The sequence below is a fragment of the Protopterus annectens genome, chromosome 8.part0, assembly GCF_019279795.1.
Source record: "Protopterus annectens isolate FY-2018-M chromosome 8.part0, PAN1.0, whole genome shotgun sequence".
Classification (NCBI taxonomy): Eukaryota; Metazoa; Chordata; order Ceratodontiformes; family Protopteridae; genus Protopterus; species Protopterus annectens.
In genome coordinates, this window is record NC_056741.1 from 1,223,876,061 (window position 1) to 1,223,898,010 (window position 21,950).

The window sequence follows — 21,950 nt, forward strand, 5'->3', positions numbered from 1 at the left end:
GTGGGACTACAGTTCTGAAATTTGGCAAGCCCAAGTCACCATAAGCCAAAGCATCTGCGATATAAGATCCAGCTACAACTTCCAGACATGCCCTCCAATAAAGACAGCTCCTTCAGAGTCATAGCTGATATACCCAAATAAATGTATTCTTTGTGCAATAATTATCCTGCAATAAACTGTCTCACCTACACTGTGGCTAGAAAGCATGCGTAATGCTTCCTTGATTATTTAAATGCAAATTGTCTAGAACAGATGATAAGGATCTCAAGTAGGGGATACATCATTATGGATATTTTCCTAACCACATGCTCTTGTGCAATCCTACTATTAAATCAGACCACAAATCAATGACTTTTACATACAGGGCTAGAGTGAAACAATTACATCCAATCCAATCCTGATGGATTTTCTGCACATCAGCATGTTAAATGGCTTCAGAAATACTTGGTCTAAGGAGCTAAATCTCTTCTACAAAATCAACAGAATTGTTTAGAGGGACAGGTATATCTCAGAGAGGATACAACTACTCTCTGGAACAAACTCCCTATAAAACAAAGATCATCCCTGTCCATATTCAGACTTGGAACTATGAATGGGAAACAGAAAAGTTACCCCAGGACTGTCCCCTGTGCTACAAATGGACAGGGGCAGCTCCTAACTGCTTTATCCCATGCACAGATCCCCTTAAGTTATCTACGGTATGATCCCAGTTATTCTCATTAGGGGTAATATATAATTATCAACCATGGGATGGGAAAGGTCAATCTTTAACCAAATGGGATAGGTTAAGTACAAAATGAGAAGCAGACAAGGCTTAAAATGGCCACAAGGGAAGTTAACCTAGTACTTACCTATGAATCTATTGATATTCAAGGATTTCTCAGAAGCATATCATCTGCAGCAACTTAGTGACCAAACTAATTTACATTGCAGTGCACAAGAGAGTGACATAATACACAGAGCTAAATCCTTTATGTTCAAATACAATTCTCACCTAAATAATTATATAGAGGAAGCATCACTTACTTGTACAAAATACTTTTGGAAATTTACAAATAAACCTCTTTGATGGAATACTTGCATAATACACTCTAAAATAAAAGGAAAATGTGCTAAGATCTTGTAGGATGTCACTTATTCTCAACTTAGGATGGCTCTCAAACATGTTAGCAAAGAACTTGATGCAGTAGTGAAATAACACAGAGCTGTTAATGAACTTAGAATAGTCATTCATTGATACTAAAAGTAATTTAAAATCCTTCTTTAACTATGCTAGAAAGTTAAAAACTATTAATTTTTGGCATTGATTCATAATGACCATGCCACCCAGTCAGATCACAATGAAAAAGCTAATATGTTAGCTGGCAAGTTAAGTGAGAATTTTATCTTGCCCTCCATCATAACTATCTCCCTGATTCCTCATTCACTGGTCCATCACCAAGATCACTATGGGACAGATCTTAGCAGCACTATATAATGCAAATAACATCACATCCATGGCCTGGATAATATATCAGGAAACATGATAATTAGTGCCAAGTATGGTCTACTAGAACTTCTATTAAATCTCTTTAATAGAAGTTTTGCAACAGATTTTGTGTATGAAGCTGGAGAACAGCTCTCTTAATGGCCTACATAAAGGAGATCCGACCACAGACCCTGGTAAGTATCAACTCAGTCTTATTAGCCTTATTTGCAAAGTTATGGAACATAACCCTTTCTGACCTTATAAATCTAAGTACTAATAATCTTTTAGCCATAGACCACATCAATTCAGCTTTGTCAAAGTTAGGTTCTTCCTTCTTAAACTTGTAAACTTTTTTGACTGTAACTGAAGCAGTTGCTGATGGTTATGCAGTGCACACTGCATACCTGAAGATGGCCAAAGCATCTGGTGCTATTGCTATGCAAGCATCACCAATAAACTGGTGAACCTAAACATTAGCCCATATGTAAAGACTTGGCTAGCAAACTTGTCAGAGAGAACACGTTATTAGATTTTTAGCTGCTGCCTCAGAAAGTAAAAATGTCACAAGTGAGGTTCCTCAAGGCTCAGTACCTGATCCTCTAATATTCAACATTTATTTCTCTTATCTGCAGACCAATATTCCAGGTCTCTAGTTACCAATGACTGTAAACTAGATAGTTATTATTCATTAACTAACTCACCAACTTGAAGGTACTCCAGGATTTATTTATTTTATTTTATTTTATTTATTTTACATTTCTCCACTATCTAATGCATAATAACAAAAAAATACATTCAAAGTACATAGGTAATTTAAGAAACAAAAAAAAAACAGGATTTAAAATTACAATATTAAATTAGACACAAAACAGGCATATAGGCATACCCCTTAAGACAGAACTGTCAGTAGAGATCTAGGCACATATGTGGATGCCTCCCTAGCCTTTGATCATCATGCTTTAAGTACAGCCAGGAAATCCTTATCTCTGACCCAGCTAATTACCAAGGTCATCTTACCCAGAGTGAAAGAAGTCTTATTTCCACTGTACTTATCTCTTACCTATTCCATTATTGAATAGGATTCCCCCTTTGGTATGTATCTATTAAAATATATCAGTCAGTTGGAGAGACTGGAGGAGTTCTTAACCAAAAATGAAACCTCTGAAATCCTTAAGTTATTCAGACTGATTGGCTGCCCTCCTTCACTCTCTGTTCTGTACCCTATAAAATCTTCTGCAATAATTTCTGTTTTGTCTGTCATGATATGAAAGACTCCATCCTCCTTAACCTACTAAAAGCTTCTCACACACCCAAACATAGGACTTACAAATTAATAGAAATTATTGTCACAAGAGGTTCTTATCCTTTCATTTTCCCCAACTATTAAATAGACTAGTTTGGCATATTAAGCCAAGTAGTACCCTATCTATACTTATGATTAATCTAGACAATTGGATGTGCACTCATTAATTCCCTCCTGGCCTATCTGGTATGCACCCCCCCCCCCATGGCAGGAGGTAACTCTTGATGTTACATGTTCTAGACTAGGCTAAAAGTGATATACCAGGCTATCACCCACTTTTAGTCCATAGATGGGGACAAATAAGATGATCTTCTTGAACTTAAGGACTAAAAATGGTCTTCCACTCCAAACTGTAATTGTAGCAAGCTCCTTGTTACAGCTGCATAGTCAATACTGAACTCTGTGAATACAGTTTCAGCATTCATTCATGGGTGATAATGTGGTTTCTTTAATGAATGCTGATACTGTGAAGACAATATGAGCATTCATTAAAAAAGTCACATTATCATCCATGGATTCTTATGTCAGTGTTGGTACTGCACTCCAGCCCTTTGGGCAACTTCTGACTGCACTCCATAACACCTTGCTCACTGGCCACCCACCCTCTTCAACTCACTCTAGTTATGGTGGGAGCATGTCAGGTCACTGAAGATACGTTTGAAAAATATAAAATGATTAAACAAAGTTCTCTGAAACTACATTCAGGGGAGTTTGCCTTGTTCTCTGAAACTACATTCAGCATCAGTGGAGTTTGCCTTTTTCTCTATTGTTGTGTAACCTCACAGTTGATATATATAACTTCAGGGATTATAGGGGTGATCCCCTATATGGAGGGAACTGGGAGGCTTGCCTTTCCTGCAAAAAAAATCCTCAGGTTGTTCACTGAAAACAGTTTTGGCAAACATTTTCAATGTTTGTCACATTTGCTGAAAATGCCTTTGGCAAGTCAGCCTGAATTCTTTATGACTCTACTACTGATTATTTATTTGTTCATATGAAGATACTAATCAAACAGATATGCACAAATGCTAAAGATAATGCTGTAGAAAAAGAAGCATGCTTTTCCTACCCTGGGGTATGCAAGTTTTGTGATACCAGTATTTCAGCCAATGATAAGACCACATATAGAGCATGCATTAATATTCTGCTTGTAGAATTTGAAAAAATCCAACAGCATTTTATTAAGAGAATGGCTGGAACTCAGGAACTGCAATATAAAAATAGGCTGGTTAACTCATTACATCTGAGTGACGCCTCCAGGTGCATCTGCAGTTTAACTCCTAGTGACGCATCTAGGCGTAAAATATTGTTTGTTCATATTTTCATCAATAATTTCAAAACCATGCTATGTTCAAGGTTTTAAAAGAGTTCATCTTAAAGCTTACACAATGGTAAACTCAGATGCACTAATATTTGACTTCTGTCTAGTTCAGGTAAATAGAAATTTACTGTTGTCTTTATGATATTAATTTATACAGATATAATTTTCAGATTTTTTTCTAAATATCTCAAAAAACAAGTAACACAGACAGAACTCCTTAGTCTCATATGAATGTTCTCATTTAGATGAATAAAATGCCACTGACAGTATGTCTGTAACTTGGGTGATTTCTGAGATATCGTACGTTGTTTACAAAATATTACAAATGTAATAGCTACTGTGTTTACTGTAACTTATAAAATGCGTTTTAAGATCTAGAATTTAAAGAATACTACCACTACAAAAATAGTTTGTGCTGAAGAATTTGCCATTTATAGTTCTTTCATAACCAGTATGGTCCCAGAGATATGAACTTCTGTTTGAAATGTGAGGACATAATTTGAGTCTGTCAAAAGGCTTAGGCTCCGCCCATTGGAAGTTACAGTGTAAACTTCCTGAGCTCCATTGGAATGAATGAGTTAAATTAAGCTATGCACAGCAAGACACTAATACCCATTTGCATCCCAGGTAGGCCCACTGGACACATAATTCCTTTTCAGGAGTGACCTGGGAGTAATGTCTGGTTAAGTGACTTGCTCAGGGTCATACAGCAGGTGGATCATGGTTGAAGGAATCAAGCCCTATACTACAGGAACTACAACTCCCAGCCTTAACCCACTGTGTCCACAGCTACAAATATAGATTGTTTATGGGAAAGATGATTATGGTCTGTAAATGTTCAAAACATTAAACCACAGCCAGCTCCTTGAGTTTTAAATCTCAGACTCCACACATTTAACCATAATAATTGTCCTACATTTATGCCTGTGAAATAAAGTTGAATAATAAGGTCCCAACACACAGCATTAGAAATGCCACCGGGTACTTCAGTAAAACCACTCTAATCTATTTTTTTCTTGCATTTAGACAGTTACCCACCCACTAGATTACATAGCTAGTGACATTAAGATGCACTAATTTTGCTAAACTGTCATCACTGAATGCCCTAATATGCAGCGCCCAGGTTAAAAACACAATCTTACTCTTTGACAGACTCCTATTGTCCAATGTCTATTAGCAGAAAATCACCCTTGACTCTTAAGATAAGTTACATTATGATTATTTCCATAATTTCAGGAGAAGCTAATAAGTCTGACGTCCTTTGCATCAGATGACGCTTCCCAATGTGTCTTGGTATGATTATAGCTTGACACCGGGGATCACTAGGCTATGCTATATGTTTACTAGACTGTACAATAGCGTATTCTTGACATTTGATGGAAACTGATTGGGTTATTATCTGGATTTTAGAGATCTAGTGATCTAGTGATCTTAATGTTGTTTGTTGCTACAGTTACCATACCTAAAGTAATATAAGGAACTCCACTGTGTATTTGTGTGGCATTACAACTGAATCCTCAGGTTTCTTAAAGTTAGCACAAAACCTGTCTTCACTGCAATTACTATACATTACAGAAATCATGTTGATATTATTGAGAACTATAGTACAATCACATTTCTTGGTCTTCAGTTTTCTCAGTTATTACTGTTGCCTCAGCTCTAGGTACTTGGTTCTTTCTGTAGTTAGCTGACATTTGGTAAAGTATTTCTGTACCCTACTTAGTCTGGATTTTATTTCAAGGGCATGGGTGTCTTTAAAAATTGTGCAGTACCTATCCTTTGATTATTTTATTGATATTACATTTATACTATAGGGGCTTGTTTCTGAAATTTATGCTGTAATTATATCATACTGGTATAAAGTTTTGAATGTCATGGTTAATGTCACATACATTTTTAAGACATTCTTGAGAAATTCTATTTAGGTCATTAACGATTTTTACCAATGTATGCTTGAAGAATGGGATTTATTGCAGCATAGTTCCTGTTTGAGTCATCTAGGAAGGTTGGCACATCTTCCAATAGTTTACCTTTTCTTCTTAAATGAAATATTCTCTACTTCAGTTAGGAAAGAAACAGCACAATCTTAGGCACAGAGAATCAGTTTCCTTGATAGAAAGACAGATGTCATTGTATATAGGTGGACAAATCACCTGCTGAGAAATGAGTTAGCACAATACAGATGGATATTAATAAATTCGGCAGGGATTTTAGACAAGTCAAATGGTTAAAAATACTACTTACTCCATGCATTTACCTCATGTTTTCTATGGCACCAGAATCAAGAAATGGCTGAATAACAGTCACAGGACGTTAGAGTTTTGCTATGACTTGACCATTTGTTTAGTGGGAAGTAATCATCAGTAATGGCCTGCACATGTTCATCCTGAACATTATAATCTTACAAGACCCATTGAAGCCATTCCTTTAAATATATTTAAATCTGATCGAACACTGAAACATTTAAAATGAAATTGGAATTTATGGCCCGTGCTTCTAAACTGTCTGTATAATTAATGAAGGCAAACTCCAAGACCTGAGAACTCAACAACATGCAAATAAATAGAGGTCACTATGGTGCAAAACTAAGGCACCAGTTACAGTAAAAGGTCATATGAAAAGAGAATGCAAGAGTTGTTTAAATGGGTATCTGGTAATGAAAAAGATGGATGAACTGTGAAGAATATGGCAGAATAGTTCACTGAGTAATACAGAAAAGGTTACCAATCCAATATACAGTTTAGAGTGTCTCTTAGAAGAGTAAACTCATAGAACACTAGCTAATTAGTAACACACAAAGGGCAATAATAAAACGAGAACAGCCATCAAAAAGGATATGGTACCAGAGTAAGCAGTACGATTCAGTACTGGGTTCAGTCATTTTTATATCTTTATGAAGGCCACTCCAGAAAGTCTGGACAGCAAAATGATTTTTTAAGTTATTTGGTTAATTGTTTCCTAATTAGGTACCTGGACTAATCTAACATGATCCTTTGCAGGCAAAAAGGACAGAAGGTAAAACAAGGCATATAAGTATGCTCATTAAGATCATATAGTTAAGCAGACAGCCACTATGTTAGTAGGTATATAATTTATGATTAATTTTATGAATTAACAACCAGCACTGATAAGATGAACAGCAAACACTGCACAGTTATTACTTAAAACACAAGGAATCTGAAGTGGAGTAAAATTCTGCATAGCAGAAATATATCAATTAATTAGCAATATAAACAATATAAAAATTATCAACAGTACATTTTCTAAATATATGCTTATTACCAGCCTATGCGCTCTGTATAAAATGCTAGAAAGTGCTTCTATTTGCAACATATGCAGTACATTAACTCTAACAACCTTCTCACCAAAACCCAACATGGTTTTAAGCCTTACCATAATACTTCCACTTCTCTCCTTTGCTAATCTTAAATTTATCAAAAGCATTTGACACCATATCCCATCTTCTTAGTAAACTTTCTTCTCTTGGCCTCACCCATCCCTCTCTGTTTCATGGTTCCATGACTATTTGACCGATGGACAGCAAACAATCAAATGTAAATGAATTCTCTTCTCTCTCCTACCAGTCAGTGACCCACAGTGATGAGTATTAATCTCTCTCTTATTCACATTTTTATAAACAAACTATATGTTGCAACCCACCTCCCTAGCAGAGATCAATATCCTGATAACTCAGCCGTTATATGTACAGCCCCATCCCTACCACCATTATATGTACAGCCCCATCCCTACCACCATTATATGTACAGCCCCATTCCTACCGCCATTATATGTACAGCCCCATCCTTACCGCCATTATATGTACAGCCCCATCTCTACCACCGTTATATGTACAGCCCCATCCCTACCACTGTTATATGTACAGCCCCATCCCTACCACCATTATATGTACAGCCCCATCCCTACCACCATTATATGTACAGCCCCATCCCTACCAAGACCTTAGGATATCACCCAAAATTCTTTCAGTACTGTTGAAACTTGTCCAAAAGATGCAAATCCTCTTTTAAATCCTTAAAAATATGCTCGTCAATCCTAAATAATCCAAAAATGAAAGAAAATCTTCCTTGAAACTCTTATCCAACAACTTAAAAACTGAAACTGTAACCCAAACAAAACGTTTGGATGTCCTAACTGACAATAACCTAACATTTAACAACACATATCTCAAGCCATTAAAAAACATAGCAGAAACATTGCTCCCTTGGTAGAACAAAACACTACCTGACAGATGATGCAAGTAAAGCACTAGCATGTATTTACCTTCTTCTATTTCTTCTATATGCCTTACCTATTCTTAAAAAACATAAATACTACCCTTACAGCTAAACTATTCATCTATTACAATAAAGTAGCAATTTTGCTGCCAACCTTACATATTGGACTCATTGTGGAGTTGTGACAGATTCTCAGCTTACTACTATACATAATCTTATACACGCACCAGAAAAATATCCAACACTAAAAGATACCCTGCAGCACTACTCTCCAGGTAGACACCTCTGCTCACCAAAAAGCTCTTAATAATCATAACAAAGTCTAATAACTCAGAAGGTAACTGACTACACTCTCATTACGTATACAAACTCTAAAACACCATCCCAACATAATTAAAACAGCTCATGAATTTTGCTTACAATCCCTTACTAAAACAACACCTAAACCACTCATGCTCATGCACATGTTCCTCACCTAGGTAACTCCATTTTCTTTGGACAGCTCATTCCACCCATCCCATTCCTGTCTAACCTCTATCACCTTCCACACAACAAACCTTTCTACTACTCTTTCTCAATTTTCTTTCTACCTTAATTGTCACTTTACATTTCTTTCTGCCCTTGCCACGTTATCCATCTCCTTCAAAGCTCTCCAACATTCTCTTTTAACCAGGTTCTATTGCAGTAAGTACCCTGGTATTCTTGACACCTCTGTCCTTAACTATTCAGCTATACAATGTCTTTCTCCTTCTAGATGTAACTACTATCTACCTACTTGCTACTGTTTCACACTCCTTACCTCAATTTTATTTATGCCTACTATATATATATATATATATATATATATATATATATATATATATATATACTGCAACCTTCCTTCTCCATGCCTTATTTGTCATAGGTAATGTCTGCTTGTCACGTGTATTGCATGTGAACTGTTTGCATACTAAGCATTTTAGACTTGGAATTTTAAATCATGTAAAATGTCACAACAGAAGTACTATTTTAACTCTGTACAGTGTCACTACAGAGCAATTACCCGTTTGTATCTAGATGTTAAAAACCATTTATGTAATATAGGTTTGTAAAAAAAAATAGGTTTGTCATGAGTATCTTAAATCTAACTGCTGAAGCTTTTCTCCCTGGGCCTCTGCTGAAAATGGTCTTTGCCCAGTTAGACTTCCCCATTAAACAAAGCCAAATAAAATAAATGAATAAAATAAATGTATTAACTAGAACTGAAATTATAGTGTAATGAATTAACGGAAAAATGACAAAAGTGCTTCAAGATTTGCCTTCACTATGATTCAGCATACATACGTTACCTGATAGTAGGCCAGTCAGGGAGAGAAAATGAGAGAGGTGACACTAGGTAATGTCTTAAGTAATGAAAAAGCACTTGCACTAACCTCTTAGATTACAAGGAGCTGATTTTTGAAAGGCGCAATGTTTGAGGCCTCTCCGATACTATATTTCCTTGGTAAATGACACAAGCACAGTCAACAGAACGTCTATATAAGAAGGGGTAGAAAATTGGAGAGAGGCATCCCAAGAATAGAGGGGAGGCCAGAAACTGGTGCATTGCAAGATAAGACATATGGGTTAAAAAAAAACAAAAACAGAACTCGGAGCTGAGTATGAAGCAATACAAAAATTGAAGTGAAAATAGTCTTGAGATAGTCCTATCAAATGACTTAAATGTTAGTAAGTAATATATGAAAAGGTAGAAAAGAATGCTGGTTTCCAGATGCTCCATAGGTTATGAATCTAGACAAGAGTGTTGTACTCAAGGCATGATATCACCTGCATGCTAGGTAATGGCATCTCAGCTGAAGTTATGTGGCACTGAACATGTCTTTCTTAAAATAAATCTGCAGTATGTAAACAATGTACTTCTAATGGTACTCCTATAAACCTTCTTTTTTGCCTTGATATTTTTTTATCTATGCTGCCCTGTAAACAGTCAAAAGATTGTTTTTTTTTCTCCTATAGCCCTGCATTTTTCTGATATTGAACTAAAAATTTTATTAACTTGATTACTACTGTAAGCATATATAGTCACTTGTTCTTTTATACTTTCCAACCCGCTACCCTCTCATTGCCTACTCTGTTATAAAGTTACAAGGCATGTTTTTTTTCTTGAAATAAAGCCATGGCATCACTGACATATATCCTGAAGGAAGCAAGAAAGGTTCCCCTACTGAATCCCATACTAAATCCTATTCATCTGTTCTTTCTACGCAGCATACACTACTTATAACCCCTTGTTGTTTAGATTTTTTTCATAGTGTTAGGGCCCTAGCTTGTGATTCTTTTACCTCTGACATAGTGATCTCTTTATGTCTACATCAGATGCCTTATGGGTTATTAAATATTTTATGCTCCCTGCTCATTGGTCCTTTCACAGGCTTTTCTGTCTCCTGTTCATCATCATGAAAAGGCTAGAGGAGTTGTGAATGCAAGTTCCTCCCATTTCTTTATTACCCTACGGCAAATAATCACTTTTCTGTTTCTTCAGCCACTGTCTTTTATTTATAGACACGCTTAGCAGTCATTAGAAGGTCTCAACCAGAAATCAGGAATCATATCTTACAAGTAACATTTACAAAAACATGGCTCCATTTCCCATTGTTCCATTAATTTTTAAAAACACCGAACTACACATGAATAATAAAGCTAACAGCGTAACCTTTGCCAATAAATGCAAGTAACAACCAAAATACATTAGCATTCCCTGCCTTATATTTGTAGGACCCTCACACAAACAAATATTAGGAAATGGCAAAAATGACACTTTAATTTCAGATTAATTACCAGCAGCTACTAACACTAGTGTTACTTTGAGTTTGGAAGTCTGTATGTGTGTGACTTCTAAACTTATTAATAAGCAGACAGAACTTGGAGCAACTGTGTTATATTCACATTTCCCCCCTACATGCACACACGACGCGCGCGTGCACACACACACACACACACACACACACACACACACACACACACACACACACACACGCACACACGCACACACGCACACACACACACACACACACACACACACACACACACACACACACACACACACACATGTACGCGAGCACACACACACACACACACAAACACACTTCCTCTTATTCAGTTTGCCTTGTTTCTCTTCTGTAAAAACAGGAACAGGTAAAATAACTAAAAGTTTGACACCAAAGAACAATAAAAAGGATGTAAAGTAATGAAATATAGCAAACATTTTGCACTGTGAATGTGAGCTTTTGCCTTGCCACTAACAGCATATTGTGCACTGTGAATGCTTATTTTAATAAATATGCTTTTACCAGTTATACTTCTACCATGCTGTCCTGTTCTATGACTGAGACCAATCTACAGTCCTTACATGGTAACATTTAAATGAAAAAGTCATTCTTAATGTGTAAGAATGTGTAGAAACCAAGACATGAATGCAGCACAAAACATGAGGGGATAGGACGGGAGTCTTATTTTCTTAAACAGAATTTTTCTAGACTGGAACTAGTTTACTTTTTTGCATGTTCTTCTTTTAGATCTCACTTCTGTAGATTCATCCACATTAAAACTGACAGTTGTTCTCCCTCTAAGAAGTAACATTGCAGTAGTGACAGCAAATTAAAAATACAAGGTGGGAGCTAAATATCAAGAGTTAAAAAGGAGTCTTGAAAAGAGACTATAACACATCTTACCACATAATACTTAATGAAATCTCAGTTTTATTTCAGAAACATAGATTTTTTGATGTCAACTCTTTGTGATGTAGCAGAGACAAGAATCAGGAAGTGAGTTATGAGAGGGGAGAGGGCTATATATCCTGAAAATGAACAACAGCGGTTGGAAAGGAAGTGGTAAAAGAAGCTGTACTTTCCAAAAAGACCTTTAGAACATGCCATTTTTGCAGCAGTCAGAAACTACTTACTGTAACATGTAAGCCTTATTAAAAGTCTTGCATTAATGATTACTATCACATTTTCATTTTATTCACTTTTTATAGCTTGTTAAATGGATTGCCTTCTTGTCACTAGCAAAAAGAAATAAAATTTCAATAAATGGTATGTGTGAAAAGTAATTGGATTTATGTTATTTTTTGTTATATCAGATGAGTCCATGACAACGTATATTTCAAAAGGTTGCTAAAAAAAGGAAATGCACCTTAATTAGTTTGTAGTACAGGAGGTAAGCTGTCATAAAGTCAAAGTTGTATGTTTTTACAAATTAATGAATATTCATAAAGAAAATATGCAATGTTCCACCTTGTTCATGTACACATGCATATCTGCATACAACCAAAAACACACACATACACAAACACACACATACATATGCAAGCACCAATATGCACAATGCAATATGAAATTGAGGGAATCCCTTATTAAAAAGTTGTACCAGACCTAAAACTTTATTGCATTCAGAAAAAAAATTGCCAATTTTTGAAATTAACCCTAGACTTCTTTCACTAGGCACAAGACAGATTGCAGTCTGTGGTGAATAAATATTATAAGGTGGGTGTCCTTTCATAACTTAGCCTGGGATAAAGTACAGTTGCATGGTAAATCTTTGAAACAATAAAGCATGTGGAAACATTCTTTGTTTATATATGCATAAAATACAAAATTATGTATTTGCTTGAGACAATCAGAATAAAACAACTGCAGCTGGTATCATGTCATATATAAAAAGATATTTACTAACCAGAAATGATTTGGGAGGGCAAAGCTAGATGAAGTGGATGTGTATATTAATCAGTGAGCCTTTTGTTACACGACAAAAAACTATAAAACAGCAGTCTGTTTCAGATTCCTGATGACACCACAGATGATTTGTAAAAATCCCCAGGGTGATTTACACATAGTCTGTTGTGCAACATACTAAAACACCGATTACAAGATTAAAAAGATAACAATAAATCTTGTTTTCTTTCTTGTCAACAGACAATTCATTGAGAAGGCACTGTTTAGCATTTAGAACTCTAAATAAAAGTGAACAGTCTATAAAGTTTATCAAAGAACAAACTAAATGAAATATTTTTTTAAAAAGTGCCTTTTAATCATCAATACTTATTGCAGGGTAAGGTCATCCATGGAAACGAGTTAGATAGTATTTACATAAATACATACTTGTCAAAGTTGTACTGCTTCCCATAGCTTTTATATCTTCTCACTTTCATGCTATTCAAATATCTGAAAAACTACTGCAACAACTGGTTACAAACCCTCTAGCAACCCTGATGTGTGCAGTTTTCAAATATCAGTTTTCAAATATTAATAACTAGTCTTTCAGGGCCTAGTATACAACATCACAATAGTACCACTTGATTAATTTTCAATACTTCCAAAGACCTGTAGCTAAAGAAACAGCTCCTAGCCCTCTTAGATTATCGTGTCACAGCATTTAATTATTTCCATTTGCTGCATTTTTCTGCAAACTATTGGTACAGATTTTAATTACTTGTCAAATGCATTCTTGAAAACTAAACTCTCCTTTTGAAACTGCCTATTACTTCAATGGCAATGAACAAATCAGCGCTAATAAAATTGTTCAAAATACTTTAGAAGATAAAAGCAAAAAGAAATAAATTAACATAAAATAAATAAATAAAAATGGACCTTTCTGACAAATAAATTCTGATAAATGAAATTTTCTAAGCCCACACAGTGAGAATGAAGACAAACATGGCTGTGCAAGCTAGCAGTGACCTACAGTATGAGTAACAATGTTAACCCTTTAAATGTCCCACTGCCTATTAAATGTTTGTATTACACACATATAAGCCATGATTTGGAAATGTATCGATGACAAAGGGAGTGAGTGATTCAACAACTTTAAGTATTAGTGCTTGTGTTGTCTTAGTGATCCAGGGGCTACCTGAACAAGATATATAGTTGCCGTGACGAAAATAACAGTTACCATTTGAGTGATCATGCCGAATGGGAACCTAGAACCTTGGAGAGTCAGGTGACTAAACAATCTTTAGATTCTGTAATAAACATGAGTGATTTGTTTCACTGTAATCGCAATAAATAATCTGGTATGAGCAACTTTCGTAGTGTCATGGCATGACAGTTAAACTAAAATGATTGCAGGTTAGCATACATGCAGATTTCACTATTCTTTGCATTCAGATGAAAGTAGCAAATTAGGACTTAAAGTTCACCAGAGAAAAGATGTTCACTTAGAATCCATGTAAAAGCTGTCAAGTTACCCTGTTAAAGTATGGTAAGTAAAAGTATCACTATGTCTGCAGGACACAACAGGCTTATAATAAACAAAAGTAAAAGTGGCATAAAGAAATGGCCTGGTCTAAGCCATGTTTAATCATCTGACAACAAGGTACCTTTACATAAGTGATGGACTACACCATTCTCTATATTACTAAGAAGCATTACTTGCTGACAGCAGTTAATGTAGTTGCATTAATGTGGAATACTATGATGTTTGAGGCACTACTGCAGTGCACAACACAATGCAGTATTCAGAATAAAAAAAAATGAAATCAGCATGAAGATTGAAAGGTAAAGGAAAACTATTGACTACCTCCCAGTGAGTTTTCTATGGCATATGAGTTCTAGATCAGGAGAAAGGTTACCTCAGAATGCTGAGTGTCTCGATTATCAGCTAGCTCTGTATTGTGCTGAAGCAGACAGAAGAAATCCTTTGCCACCATGGTATGACCAGAGTCCTTTTTGCTTGTTTTCCACTAGCGTTGGCAGCAGCAGCAGCTTGCTTGCTAGGGCTGTCATAGCATTAGGCTCTGTGTGACCCTTGCTCCCTGTGACAGCCTAGAGGCTGCCGCTGCTGTTATGTCAATGCTCTTGGAGCTGTAGACCTGCTCTGACAGCAAAGGATGTCTGCTGAGTGCTCCGCCTACCCACATGAAACTGAGAAAAGAATACAAGCAACGCCCTAGCATTTTCATTTGAAAGTTCACTCAGGACATGAATGAACAGGCAGACAACAAAAGGCATGTGCAATAATCAGAAATGTTTTGAAAAAGCTCTCTCTTCATTTAAAGATACAGTTACTCATTTTTTTTACATTACTCTATGGTTTAACAAGCAAGCTGTTAATATGATGCATCTCCCCCTTCTCCCACCAAACAATTTTGCCAGGTAGCCCATTTGGTGTGAATTTTTTTAACAGTTGAAATGACTGACATAAAATATCTAACCAACTGGCTGCCTTCATTGACAGGTACTAAGCTAGCTGCTCTTTTGGGCCATTCTAAGCCTAGTTAAGCTCCCCTTTGAAGGTAAGAGTCAAACCCTGCACTTTATGCCTGTGAGACAAACACCTTAACCATTACACTAACCCCCACATTGCTTGCCTTTCTTTATAATTGCAGGATGACATTCCCTGCAGCATACAGTATCTGTCATAATTGTTATAATGTGTTGTTATATACATACTTGTGTCAGTGTTTTATCTTATACTGATCTTTTTATATTACTGCTAAATGGACTTTAGTGTCTCATATTTTTTCTTTAGTTGTATATTGCTGTGTTGTATTGTCGTTATACCTAACATTCCATTATCTGTAACTAGGCTATGACTGAAAAGGGTCCAGACTGGCCGAGTTCATTTACCTGATGATGATGATGATTAATAATAATAATAATAATAATAATAATAATAATAATAATAATAATAATAATAATAATAATAATAATAATCCTTTTTTTGCAAACTATTAATGTTGGAAAGAAGTTGATCAAAGTCACCCAGGGCCAACCACAATGAAATGAACCATTGACTATTTTGTGATTTGAAATGAAAACCCTTCAGTACAAGATTTTATGCTTTGGTTTGCATATTTACTCAGAACTCCATACTCATGACTGTTTGACATCTCTAGTCTTCATGCTATTTGACTTATGTGCTGTCTGAGTTATGTGCTTCACTTGTACGTACCCATGAAACTGAAGTCAGTGGTGCTACACTCAGCAGTGTGTGTTTCTCAGATTTGTAATAAACTCTTGCAGCATACTTTTGTCTGCATAAAGTATATCTCATGGCATGCAACTATTCATGCCACAATAATTGATTTTCCATCTTTCACAATTCTGTAAGCTGCATGAACGTTATTCTGAAGACTTAGAATTATATGTGGGGGGATCAGTGTTCTGAACATGATCATTTTTCTGCTGATATAATTATAACTAATGACCTACATTTCAATTACAGAAATGAAAAAAATGAATTCACAATGGAAAGTAGGCATTCCAGCAAGAATATGCTGTTATAACACATTTATAAACAATGCAGAAATTAATGTAAGGCTGGAAATGGAAATAATTTCATCTTCCTGACAATAGGCTGTCCCATCGAAAATGTGAAGATTTCATATCTTTATGACTAACTTCTTTGCATCATAGTCGTGACTTCCAACGCAGCCTGTTGCTTCCTTATACTCCTCTGGAATACCTGGTGAACACACAGGCAGTATAAGTGCCTGTGCCACCCGTCCATTTGGAATTCAAGATATGGTCATAAACAAAGATGCACATGTTCAACAATTCCCTGCGGGTATTATTAGAGCCCTGACTTCCACACTTATTACTTCTTCTTTTGATATCTTTGAGTAACTCAAACCTTAGAATAACTCTTTCCTTGGGGTATGGGATGGGGCAGAGATCTGTTGTCTTCCAGTCTGTTGGGTATGTTACAGAATATGGGATAAAAGTTAGAACATACTAAGAGGTGTCTGTGGAAATAAAGGAGAAATGAGGAACTTGTTAGAAGATGGACTTTTAGTCTCTTATCATACTGATATTCCATGAGTTACTGCCTTCCATGTCTGGCACTGTGTTCTTTCTACCAGTCCTTTACATCCTCCACTCCCCATGCCTTCTTAATATGTACCAGATATTGTTTAGAGCTGACCATTCTTTATAGTGAGACCACCTGTACATTCTGAATGGCTGACAACATCTTTCAGTAGAAGGGCCTTCTAGACTCCTTCACACACTTTATTTACCATTAATTTCCTATTCCAGTTTCACATTTGTTCTCGAGATGTGGCCAGACAATGCTTGGAGAACAGTTTCTCATTTCACCTCCCTTATCCCTTTCAAGCATTATTTATTAATATATGTTTCACTAACCAGATTTTTTTTCAATTTGAGGTCCATTTACACATGATCCCCACAAGGAAAAACTATACTACAGCTATCAGATATCAAAACCAGAGCTCACAAAACGCATTTCACAAAGCAAGTCCAGACAAGTACTGTTAAGCATAAGAAAACACAATTAGAAGGTTAAGTTTTAAAATAAGTATATCATCTGCAGAGACATATTAAACAGTGGTTCTAGTATATCACCTGCAGAGACATATTAAACAGTGGTTCTAGTATATCACCTGCAGAAACATATTAAACTGTGGTTCTAGTATATCACCTGCAGAGACATATTAAACAGTGGTTCTAGTATATCATCTGCAGAGAAATATTGACTGGTTCTAGTATATCACCTGCAGAGACGTATTAAACAGTGGTTTTAGTATATCATCTGCAGAGACATATTAAACAATGGTTCAGCCGCAGACTTAAATAAACAGTAACTAACAAGATCTCATTCAATACTACATCCAGGACTGGCAGTACTGGCATATATAAGGAAACTAGATGAATGAAACAAAGTGATTGTAATGGTGTCTGATATTTTTTGTAGGGTGGGGAAGCAGAGCCCTCGTACAAAGGTTATGTATCCGGCATCTCCTACTTCATAAAATCACCTCTGAAGTCACTATACCCTGGCAGAAACACAGATATTCACTTAATGTGACTTCCACTGATTTGCATGACTTTCAGTCAACTATGCATGACAGCAAAACTGATGACTACATGAGCTGATGACTGCTAGTATTATTTGCAGTTGGTGGCTATAGGATGTCATATCAGTGGCATTCTGATGACTGACTTTGGGGGTGCACAGCATGGATACATTTGAGGATAGCAGGCATGGAGTCACTTCATAATGTGGCAGGATCTGGTGAACCTACCCAAAGTGCTCTTCATATAACAGTTTGTGGCTGCATATGAAATATACAAGCTTAAACAACAAAAATCATCCTGCTCATTTCTATCCAAATTATGTAATGGTGGACTGGGGGGAGTGATCTAACAATGCATCTAGCCAGTCTGTTGTAACTGGGATGCCTAGCAGTTGGTTTGTTACTATACTACAATTATTCAGAAGTTGTGACAGAACTTCATTTGCTGCCTTCAGTCTAGTCTCTGGTGTAATGTCCTCCATAAACTGTATAGGAGCTTTAGCTTTTATTGATAATGACTGTCTAACCTGTAAGATATTTCACTTATCATGTATTTATTTATTTATTCTGTTTAATGTTTGTTAACAGAATAGGTGGGCTGTTCTGAGGACCCCTTTCAGCCATGGCCCAGGGCAAACAGGCAATGACAAAGTGCATGGAAATAAACCACAAAATTGCATTAATAAAAAGAAAATGAAACATGCTTTTTACTACATCCTGCTAAGAATAACATAAAATAAATAGTTCAGCAAGCAAAAGCAAGCAGTATGAATAAGAAAAACTGAACAAGTTGTACAAATATTTATAAAATGTCACCATGATACATGGTAGGATATAAGACACAGAAGTGTAGGCATCCAGCTTTACAGTAAAATGATTCTACTTTACAAAAGAAAATAGAAAACAAATAGAATAAATACTTTCAGGTCAGGCAATAGTTGGGAAAAGATGTCAAGACAGGACAAATCATTTAATTAACTGTTATTAACTAGTATGTTTGAAACAATTACATTTGATTCTCTCAAGTAAGAGATTATGGAGGGATTTCTTGAAAGAAATAAGACCACCATTGCTTGATGCCAGGCCTAGTAGAGTATTAATATTTCTGACAGCACTGACAAGGGGTACTGTCCATAGGAGGTAATCTGTTTCTAGATAGTACCATTTGCTATTGCCACAATTGATAATAAGTCCACTGTTAGCATATAATCAGTTGTTTAACTTGGGAAGTTTTTTTTTTCTAACTTGAACTTCCTGTGTTGAGACAGTAACACTCCTAATGTGACATATTTTGGGCCTTGTTTACAGAACTCCTAGACTACAGCATAGAGCACAAAGCCCCATCTGACTGTTAAAACAAATGCAAACTATAGAGCAAGATTGCACAAAGCATACCTTTCAACTGTACATAATTTCTCAGAATGTCCAGACTTTGGTCTAATATTTTTGGTCTTCTTTTCATAAAATTGTAGTTTTCTGGCAAATTAGTGGTAAGTCATTAAAGACTGAAGTTAGAAAATAATGACAGACATATGAGTTTCAGACTTCATGAGCTTAAAAAATTCATGCTAATGCAAAACCCGTTATCTATCAACTTTCTAAGTTTGCAAGAGCAATATTTAAAAGTGTTCAGGCCTTTGTTCCGCTTTTACTTATGGCTTTGTCCAGATTTCTTCCTCTAAGAGGTTCAGAGGTATGGGAAGAGGGCTTGCATGATCCTGCTCTACTGCACCCTAACTGCCTACTAAGGTAACAGTCTTACCTCCTGACCATGCACCATTCACATGAAGCACCTCTGTGGTCCCAGTTTGTCTCAGTGGCACTATGCTATGGGGCAACAAGAGTCAGTGATGTTGCATTTCTCAGTGTAGCATCCCCCTCCCATGCTAACATGTTGATCAGCAGTATACTATTACCAGAAACACAAATAAACAAATAAAAACAAACAAACAAAAAAATCCATAAAATGAAATAACAACCTAACATCTCCTTTGCATAGAAAAAAATTCCCCATTGACAACAGAGTCACTTATGATGCAGGCAGACCAGCTACTGCACATTATCCTGTCGCACCCCACACATGCACTGTGATACTGCTCCTGCTAGTGTGACCTGGGACAGCACCAGATCTCATTATTATCATAACATAACAAAGACCTGATCACTACCTTCCATGTCTCATTTATGAATTGCAGCCATGTCAGTAATGTGCAGTGCACAGTACTACTGAATAAGGCCACTGACTATTAAGCAGCATGCCTTACCAAATAACTACTGGGTGTTATGCAAGCTGCTCAAGCCCCAGTTGCTCAAATCCCACTACCTCATAGCCAGGGACATGGATAACTTGTAGCTTGTATGCTTGTTCACTCATAGTTTGAAATCGAATACAGTGTTGTGTTTGGGTGAGGTGCAGACACTGTAGGGAGAGTGTGGAGCTGCCTTAACTTGCTCAGCCATGCTATTTGAGTTTGGGGAAGTCAAGTCCAGCTACCGTGGGGATGTGAGTCCTGCTGGTGTTTTATGCAGCAATCAGGAGGTGGGGCTTTAGGTTTAGGGAGTGGGAAGCATGTATAAGGATTAGGGAATGGGAGGGAAGTTTTTGGGGTAGGTAGTACTTGGCGACTTTAGGTTTACAGAGGGGAAGGGGTTTTAGGTTTAAGGAGTGTGAAGGTGGTTTGGATTTAGGAAGTGGGAGTGGGAGTTTTAGGGTTAAGGAACAATCAGGGACTTCAGGTTTAGGTTTAGGGAGGGGGGACTGGAAATATAGGTTTAGGGAGTGATCAGGGACATGAGTTAGGAATGGAATTCCTATGTTTATGGCTGGGGAGTTTTCAGGATTAGAGTTAGAGTTCTGGTAGGATTATGTAGTTAAGTAGGGTCGGGTGGTGGGCTGGACAGATAATTTACTATGATCAGGTTGTGGTGTTGGTGGAAGCTAGAGCACTTGCCAATTAGAACAAGTGACAGCAAGTAAAGGGCATAAGCTGACATTTTACTAAACACTGTGTGCGGGGCATAGGTTGATATTTTACTAAGCAATCTGTATGGGTCATACATTGACATTTTATTAGCACTATGTCAGGTACATAGACCAATTTCTCCCTAATCACTGTATGAGGGATATGCATTTATTTTTTTTTTACTAAACACCGTGTTGAGGCAGTGGTTGACTTTTTAATAAGGACAGTGTGAGGGGTATAAGTTGAGTTTTTACTAAGCACTATATGGGGGCATAGGTTGGCAGCAGTACCTATACTATACCTGCACACTTACTCACTCATGTACACCAACTGTAGATTTGCCATACTTACAAATGGTTCTACTAGGATTCATTGAACTGCACAACACCAAGCATCAGAAATGCCAAAAAGTAATGCTTGAAACATAAGGGTGAAAAAATTAACTTTAAGCATTTGTTGCAAGAGGCATACCCCCCTCTGTACTACCCCCATGTGACAGACAAACCCTCCACACTCCCTGGAGATATAGATAGATAGATAGATATGTAGATAGATGATAGACAGATATATAGATAGATAGATAGATAGATAGATAGATAGATAGATAGACAGATAGATAAAGACCAACTCCACCATTGCACCAACTTGAAAAAGGGAAAAATCTCCACTTTGCCAAAATAAATGGATTCATTGCAGGTGCACACTTACAAATAGCGCTGCCAATTATTTCCTATGGAAAACAGCAATTAAAATTATGTTTCTTAGTGTCTTTTTTTCAAGCAACTGATGCTGAAAGAATTTCACATTGACCATCTGTAGAGGTGTTTTACAAACTTTGGGCTCTGTCACAGAAGGGAAGCTATAAAG

At 36.5% G+C, this 21,950-nt stretch overlaps 1 protein-coding gene across 1 annotated transcript in view; it reads right to left on the reverse strand.

Annotated features, from left to right (window-relative positions):
* Positions 1 to 15,172, reverse strand: part of LOC122809319 (rho guanine nucleotide exchange factor 3-like) — a 278,435-nt gene extending 263,263 nt beyond the window's left edge. The window contains exon 1 of the mRNA XM_044080719.1: positions 14,935 to 15,172. Within this exon, the coding sequence (XP_043936654.1) occupies positions 14,935 to 15,012 (78 nt within the window). The 5' untranslated portion in view covers positions 15,013 to 15,172. The remainder of the gene's footprint in view (positions 1 to 14,934) is intronic.
* Positions 15,173 to 21,950: the final 6,778 nt, after the last annotated feature.